The 8,703-nt window shown below is 45.8% G+C and overlaps 1 protein-coding gene across 1 annotated transcript; it reads left to right on the forward strand.

Annotated features, from left to right (window-relative positions):
- Window positions 1–6,434: 6,434 nt before the first annotated feature.
- FZD10 (frizzled class receptor 10) lies at window positions 6,435–8,489 on the forward strand. Its single transcript, XM_063173296.1, has one exon. It carries the CDS (start codon window positions 6,435–6,437, stop codon window positions 8,181–8,183), a length of 1,749 nt encoding a protein of 582 aa, XP_063029366.1. The 3' UTR covers window positions 8,184–8,489.
- Window positions 8,490–8,703: the final 214 nt, after the last annotated feature.

The following is an 8,703-nucleotide window of genomic DNA, read 5'->3' on the forward strand; positions in this document are numbered from 1 at the left end:
ACTTCCATATAATAATAAATTAAATAGGAAAAAAGACCTCAGAACATCTAAGACTGATATAGATGTAATACTTCCTCCCCATATTTCCTACTGGTGTAACTCCACTGTACAGGAAAGATTTCTGTGCCTCACTCTGTGCCACGCTGGCAGTTTGTGGGTTTGAGCCAGATGGATTCTCTGACAAATGCTTTAACATTTCTATCCAACTCCTGCTCTGCACAGCCTGGTCACGTTCTGTATGATGAGGGTAAAAGAGGAGGTTGTATTTGGTGGCACTGGGATGGGTGTAGGCTGTGAGTGAGTGTGGGGCTCAAGCACCAGCAGCCCCTCTGGCCCCAACTCAGCCTGAGCTGTCTCCCTTGTCCTGCAGCCTGACAGTGAAATTACGGGTGCTGCCTCCAGCTACAATTCAGTTTTGGTGGCATCAGGTGAGGGAAAGACTGGGCTAGAAACACACCAGGCACTTTTGGATAGAATCAACTTTTATATGTGACCTTTGTGCTGATTTTGAGAAATGTGACATGGCTGCCTTTGCTGCTGGCTCCGTCCCTCCTGTGCCTCTCACGTGCAATGTACACAGAGCATCTCTCTCTCCTGATCTGGAAATAATAAATAGCATTCCAAACTATGGCATTCCAATTTCTCACTCTTCATGCTTCCTTCAGAGAACGTGTGACTGCCATCACACTCTTCAAATTCAAATGCCAGATGGAGAATGTGCAAGGGCAACTTACAGCAGTGGTTAAACCCATATCAGGAATTCCTGCTACCTGAGAATGTAGAAAGGATCAGCAGGTCAGGCCAGGAGCCCTTCCAGCAGGATATCCTGTCTCTGCCAGTGCCCTCTGGCAGAGGGGTAGACCATAAAGCTGTGGTGCCATTGGTACTTCCTCAATATATCAGAGTAAATAATGGGGAACAACGTATTCCTGTGGGGAATATCATATACATATGGGAATCTTTCAACTGCTAAATTTGGGTTCAGATCTGAACTGTGTCAAGGATTCTCAAAGGTTGCTGGCGGCTCCTGGAGATGGCTGGCTGCTTGAATTTGTATTTGTGTGCAAGGGGCAGGGGCACTCAGACCCGCATGACACAGGTTCAAAAGACTGGTTTTACCTTGGAAAGGAGGAGTGGAGAAGTTATGGATGGAAATAAGGGAGGAAATGACAACAAGAGAACTAATTAATCCTTGCTATCATCTGCACTTTTCACTGTTTATGCCTTTACAAGCCTAGATTTGACTGCAAGATAATCAAACAGTGCATGCAGAAAGCTGGTGAATGAATGGTATCAAATGGTGTTTAAAAGAAAAGAAAATCTGAGTGCATTTTTTTTCTACTGAACTTGTTCTTGTTTTTAATGTCTGTGGAACTTTCTGCTGCGACCTGTGCTTTAAAATTATAATACTCCTGTAATATTAGAGTATAAGTGAAAAGGATGTTTTCATCCTGCCTTTATGTAATTTTAACATTATCAGGTTTATTTCTGACCAGGAATTTTCTTTTTTTCCTGCTTTGGCTTTAGTTTTGTTCGTTGTTTTTGTTCCTAAGAGCAGAAAAATACTGTATCTTTAAATTAGGAGTAGCTGAATAATGAATCTCGGGCAGTGAAAAGGCTAATGTGCTGTGGAAGAGAAGGAGTTTAATCTAATTTAGTTGGAGGGTGTCTGTCTGTGGTGTTGTTTTCTGGACTGTGGGAATAGAGGAGGGAAGCTGCCCCAGTGAATGGTTCCTCCTGAGCCAGAAGCAGTGGGGAGTCCCTTAGATGCCACTGATCCGAAGCCAGGCCATGAAAAGGGGATTAAAGAAATGTTCTGATTTGCAATTCACACTAATGCACCCCGTCGAACCTTTGGTAATATTTCAAACCACATTTCAAGGGAAGTGCCCTTAAAATAGCCAGCTAAATTGTATTAGAGCAATACTATACAACCCACTCATCCATTTATGATTTGTTTTTGTTTTTAATTCTTTTAACTCGTGGTGGTGGTGGCTCTCTAAGGCAATTAAAACTTTTGTGCTTTGTGCAGATTCGCACTTGCATGGGAATATTTCTCAGTGTGCCTGTCCTACTAGGCAGACGTGTTTACTTAAATTTTGAAGGAAAACTGCTACAAAGATTCTGTAGCTAGGAAAAAATAAACCCATTTGGCTTAGAAAATAAACATTTCTCTGCATGCCATTTAATTTTATTAATATCTAGTGGAAATTCAGTAAGAAATGCAGGCGTATAACATTGCTAGAATAGCTATCAGCTTTCTTTTCATGTGTGTGATCCTTTTCTTTCACAGTTGTTATCTCTATGGCTAACATTTTTTAAAATATGTGTTTTAATACCTGTGTTTTTAATATATAAATAGAACTCATTAGTGGAATAAAATGTGTGAGTTAAAAAGTGAACGAATGTGTAAAAATATAGATGAGAATAACATTATTGAATAGGATTAACATTAAACTGATCTCTCTCTTTTTTGTGTAATAAAATGGCTGGCCAGAAATATTACACTTGAAAATCAGTTATAGCTACAGACCTCTTAAATATAGGATTGTCAATATCAGTGCATGTTCTGTCCTGACACACCATTGTTCTTCGTAAGTAATTTAGACTATTTCACTTAAAATCTTTAATGTACTAATTAACTCTTCAACTCCCCGAGCTGCTCGTTTCATTTCTCTTTTCTGCTGAAGTGTCAGAACATTTTCTCTCAAATGGATTATTTGGGTCTTCTTTAATCCCATTTCAGAAAACCTTGCCTGGCTCTGTAATTTCCAATGGCTCTAACATGGATTGAATGGATGCAACTTTGATTTTCACCATCAGCCATATCAAAGTGTTTTATTCCACTGCCACTGTAATAGATTATCCAGCATGAAACTTTGCCATTGCAGGGACGAGGGCTTTTTTTTCCCTGGCTCGTTTATGGTTTGCTTTACCTACAAAATATTTAGGTATGGTTTAAATTATCGCATGCCTTATTAAATATTCAAGTTTTTAAATCTTTTCCTTACGGGACACAAGAAGAGCTGGACTTTAAGATAGAGATTATTCCTCTGCACATTTTTGGGAGGTGGGGAGATGGATAGCTAGAGGGAGAAATGCATCCTTCCTGTGAGTTGGCACATTATTTGAAATCATGTTTAATTATAAAGTTTCATTAAAAATCTTTTGCTTAAAATTTTAGAAGCCTAATAAGATTTCCATTAATTTAAACATATCACTATTCCCACAACGGCCCAAATGCTTTCTTTTTCCTCTTTCATCCATGGTTAAATATGTAAATAAAATGTCTAAAGTCATTCTTCAAAGAAGACAAAAGAAAAAAGAGCTGAGGGAAAAGACAGCCATAAAATTCCTCCCAATTCTCCATAACATTTGCCAGAGGGGGGCCAACTCCTAGCCAGGGCCTAGCAGCAGGGGTGCCTGGCTGCTCCATAGAATCACACATCTCAAATCCCACACACAGGAGAAAAAATAAAATAAAATATCTTTTCAGCTGGAGCCTTCAAAAGGTTCTTTTCATTTATTAGTTACAGAGGTATCTTCCAGTTGCTGATTTCTCAGCGCTCTCATTTTTCTCTAATAATGTTCTGTTTGTTACTCTCACTGACTCAGGCATATGGCTGATATGTGTAGATAGTCCTTAAAAATATAGAAAGTAAAATAAATTATCTAAAGCAGGATGCACTGGCTAAAGCAATGGCTAGAAAAACAAGGCTGATTTAAATTGGCACATGAAAGATCAATTAAGAGAGATACAACTACAAAGGTTGGAGGTTCCCCCCCCCTTCTTTTTTCTCACTTTCATTTGTGTTTCTTTTCTGCCTCTTAGGAGAAAAAGGTTGCTATCAGTGTTACAGATGAAAAAAGGCCATGTTTTATATCATGTATTTTTTTGCTAGATTACTTTAATGTCAGCGCTGATAGAATATGCTCTACAAAAATACTTGTTGGGAAAAAAAAAAAAAAAAGAAAGAAAAACAAGCTCCCAAACAATCCAGTTGGATAAAACAAACATTGAATATGTGCCTGTTATGCATTATTTAAATTCTACTTTTTTATTATTATTGAAATTCTACTTTTTAAAGCAGAATTTACTTGTCTCTTGAAAAAGCTTTCCCCACACTTCCCTGCTACCCCCAGCTGAGCTCTCCAGAAGAGGAATCAGGATGAATACAAATACTAAGAAAACAGGCTTAGATTAATGAAGAATGGAAATGCCCCAGCACACCCTCTCTCTCTCACACACAGACACACTAAAATAAATAAAGCTCTTTTTCTGCTCATAGCACTGCCTGCTTTTGAAGCATTCCCCGAGGAATGTGCAAGTGTCCGAGGAAAGGTCGGTCCCTCGGAGCAGTACTTTATAAATCTAATCTCCTCGGTGTCCTGAAAAGCCACAGAAAGGACCTCGCTTTGCAAGGCACATTTTTATCATGGCTTTTACTCCTTGGCAAGAGCTGGCCACATCTTCAGGGCTTTCAGAGACAAACATTAGCCCTGGTTTGTTGTCCTAGCCTGGATCCATTTCACCCTTATCACAGCTGAGGAAGCCAACGGTTTCCTTTCTGGAGCTGCTGGGGTATTAACTCTGACCCTGCGGGATTTGGGAGTTTCCAGGAGAATCCGTGTTCTTTTCGATAAGAAACAGGCACTAATGGAGAGGAGCCCGGTTTGTGTGGGTGAGCATGAATGAAATGAAAGGGAGATTTCCCTTCTTCATTAATATGTTCGCTAAAACCGAGCTCAAAGGGGGGCGAGGGGCGGGGAAGGGGGAGCTGAGCAGAGCTAAGCTTTGACTTCTGCTCACTGCGCTCCTTTCCGTCTGTGAAACTGCGAGCTGGAGTTTGGCTGGGGCTTTAACTTCCTCCTTCTCTAGCTCGGAGAGACCAATAAGCAAAATCAATCTCAAAGCTTAACTGTAAAAGTAAACACAACTCACTTTAGAACGATTCCCGTCTCCAAAAATCTCTAAGTATCTTTTCTATAGTGGATGAAGTAACTTCCCCAAGGGTATGTCTCCTGTCCTCTTAGCATTTCTTATTTAAGGAATGGGGGAAAAAAAAAAAAAAAAAAAAAAAAAAGCAGCCTACTTTTCGAGTGATGCCATACTGTGATTAAAACCATAATCAGGTACTTTTCCAGCAATTCTGCCTGTCCTGTTCACTTAGGAATTCGAGACAAAGCACGACATTTGAAAAAAGCTGAGACTCCAGGCTGAAAGCAACCATATTTTATGACCCTGGCAGCGAAGAGTTTATAGCACTCGCCATAAAATGCATCCTCCTCCTCACATCCTCCCTGCTAAAGCTTTGCCCCCCCTCCAATAAAGGCAGTCAAGGAGGCACCACCTTCCACCCTCTTATTAGGAGACACGAAGTCTGAAGGCTTCGCTCTCCCTGGCTTCCTACCTGAGCGAGGGAGGGCAGGCTGACGCCTTCTACAGAAAAGATCTTGTTAAACTTTCAACAGAGGGCAACGGGAGGGAAAGCAGAAAGGAAGGAAAGAGAGAAGGACAGAGAAACAAATGGGGCTTTTTCTAATCTTTGCCGATCAACGAGAACCTGTAGGGGTCCTTAAGGAGGTTTCAAGGCGTTCCGAGTGATTGGAAAGTAATCACCGTGTCAGCTTCACCTTTCTCATGCAAAGTGGATGTCGTATGCGAGGCGGATCCTGCACAGGTTTTTTATCTTCTTCTTGGGTTTAGCTTTTTTTTTTTTTTTTTTTCTTTTACTTTATTTTCCCCTCGGATCCAGCCGCCCCCGAAGCCGCAGCTGCCACGGCCGCAGGAGCTGGCGAGGCGGGGGAGCGGAGCCGGCACAGACACCGCGCACACTCCGGCCCCGCTCGGCACGGCGCGCCGGAGCCGACCTATTGCAAACCCGGAGCGGAGGGCGGCGAGCAGGGGGGATTTCTCAGGCCCCCCTCTTCAAGGGCTTAGATATTCCCTCCCCCTCCTCCTCCTTTATTCCGCGCTCGGATAAACCAATCTCCACCTCTCGGCAAGAAAGTGAGGAGCCGCGACCCGTCGGAGGAGCGGAGAATCCCCGGAGCCGGCGGCGGCAGCAGAGCCGCCCGGGACATGTGCGAGGGGACGCGGTGATCGCCCGGCCGTGCCCGCGCCCAGCTCCGCGGACATCGCTCGGCCGCGGGAAGGAGCGGAGCCCAGGGAGGTGGGCAGGCGGATCGCGAAAGTGGAAGCCCGGGGAGCGGAAAGTTGCCGGGCTGCCCGCAGTAAGTTGGGCGCTTCTGCGGAGCGGGGGCGCTTTCCCTTCCGCCGCTCCCCGCCGGGCCCGGGCGATGCTGCCCCGCTCCGCCGGCGCCGCGGGCCCGCCGCGCTCGGGGCCGGCGCTGCGGCGGGCAGGGCCCGGCCGGCCGCTGCTCTGAGCCCCGGGGCCCCCGGCCCGCGCTCCGGCCGCCCCGCAGCCGCCAGCATGGGGCCGGCGGCCGGCAGCACCGCGCTGCTGCTCTGCTGGCTCAGCGGCTGCTGCGCGGCCATCAGCTCCATGGACATCGAGCGGCCCGGCGACGGCCGCTGCCAGCCCATCGAGATCCCCATGTGCAAGGATATCGGCTACAACATGACCAGGATGCCCAACCTGATGGGGCACGAAAACCAAAGGGAAGCTGCCATTCAGCTGCACGAGTTTGCCCCCTTGGTGGAGTACGGGTGCCACAGCCATCTGAAATTTTTCCTGTGCTCCCTCTACGCCCCGATGTGCACGGAGCAGGTTTCCACCCCGATCCCAGCCTGCAGGGTGATGTGCGAGCAGGCGAGGCTGAAGTGCTCCCCGATCATGGAGCAGTTCAATTTTAAGTGGCCGGACTCGTTGGACTGCAGCAAACTGCCCAAAAAGAACGACCCCAATTACCTGTGCATGGAAGCCCCCAACAACGGGTCGGATGAGCCGCCCCGGGGCTCCAGCATGCTGCCCCCCATGTTTCGTCCCCAGCGGCCCAGCAGCGGGCACGATCTGCAGCAGCACAAGGACAGCCTGAGCAGAGCGTCCTGCGAAAACCCCGGCAAGTTCCACCATGTGGAAAAGAGCGCTTCCTGCGCGCCGCTCTGCACGCCAGGGGTGGATGTCTACTGGAGCAGGGATGACAAACAGTTTGCTGTCATTTGGATTGCCATCTGGTCCATCCTGTGCTTCTTCTCCAGCGCTTTCACTGTACTCACTTTTCTCATCGATCCTCAGCGGTTCAAGTACCCCGAGAGGCCCATTATCTTCCTGTCCATGTGCTACTGCGTCTACTCGGTGGGGTACATCATCCGCCTCTTCTCAGGTGCTGAAAGCATTGCCTGCGACAGGGACAGCGGCCAGCTCTATGTCATCCAGGAGGGGTTGGAGAGCACCGGCTGCACCATCGTGTTCCTGGTTCTCTATTACTTTGGCATGGCCAGCTCCTTGTGGTGGGTGATCCTGACCCTGACCTGGTTTCTGGCCGCTGGGAAGAAGTGGGGGCACGAGGCCATCGAAGCCAACAGCAGCTACTTCCACCTGGCAGCCTGGGCCATCCCGGCCGTGAAGACCATCATGATCCTGGTGATGAGGAGGGTGGCTGGGGACGAGCTGACAGGGCTGTGCTATGTTGGCAGCATGGATGTGAACGCCTTGACGGGGTTTGTGCTCATTCCTTTGGCTTGTTATCTAATCATTGGCACTTCTTTTATTCTTTCTGGCTTTGTGGCCCTTTTTCATATCAGGAGGGTGATGAAAACAGGTGGAGAAAACACCGACAAGTTGGAGAAGCTTATGGTCAGGATTGGTGTCTTCTCGGTCTTGTACACAGTGCCTGCAACTTGCGTGATAGCTTGCTATTTTTATGAGAGACTGAACATGGATTACTGGAAAATTGTGGCAACTCAACAGAAATGCAAGATGAACAATCAGACTAAAAATTTAGACTGCATGATGAATAACTCTATCCCAGCAGTAGAAATTTTTATGGTCAAAATTTTTATGTTGTTAGTTGTGGGCATTACTAGTGGCATGTGGATCTGGACTTCCAAGACCCTTCAATCCTGGCAAAATGTTTGTAGTCGGAGATTAAAGAAGAGAAGTAGGAGAAAACCTGCAAGTGTTATTACGAGTGGTGGGATCTACAAAAAACCTCAACATCCACAGAAAACTCACCTTGCAAAATATGAATCAACATTACAGCCGCCCACCTGTGTGTGACCAGGTTGTAGAAAAGACTGTATCTCACCTCACAGACTTACCAATGTCCACAGTAGCAGTCAGAAATTTAAAAATGGTGCTTTTTTTGTCAGAACATTTTAATATCTCAAGGCACAAAAATGTATCATGCTGAATTCAGGACCTGGTGAAAAACTGAAGGTAAATGTACTCATGGAAAGGTTTGATGTGAAAGAAATATAGTGAATTAAAACAGTCTGTTCTGTTACTAATTTGTAGTTAAGAATCACATCCATCCCTCAGATTAAAAAAAAAAAAAAAAACAAAAAAACCAACATAAATACAAAACCAAACACAACAACCAACACTTATTTAACTTCTTCATGTAGCTGGGCTGGATTTTCTCCAGCTCTCTGAGTAACAAGGTATGGCCAAGTGTTAGGGAGCAGTGGTTTGATTGTAGAAGTGCCCCAGTGAGCATTGTCTCTGCAGGGACAGGAGCAGGCCTATCCTGGTGAGGATGCTCTCTGGGAAAACAACCTCCGTGCTAACTTTGAAACCC

Source organism: Melospiza melodia, chromosome 20, assembly GCF_035770615.1.
Source record: "Melospiza melodia melodia isolate bMelMel2 chromosome 20, bMelMel2.pri, whole genome shotgun sequence".
Taxonomy (NCBI): Eukaryota; Metazoa; Chordata; class Aves; order Passeriformes; family Passerellidae; genus Melospiza; species Melospiza melodia.

Coding starts and splice junctions, on each gene's coding strand:
- FZD10 (XM_063173296.1), top strand. CDS start 6,435: ATGGGGCCGGCGGCCGGCAGCACCGCGCTGCTGCTCTGCTGGCTCAGC.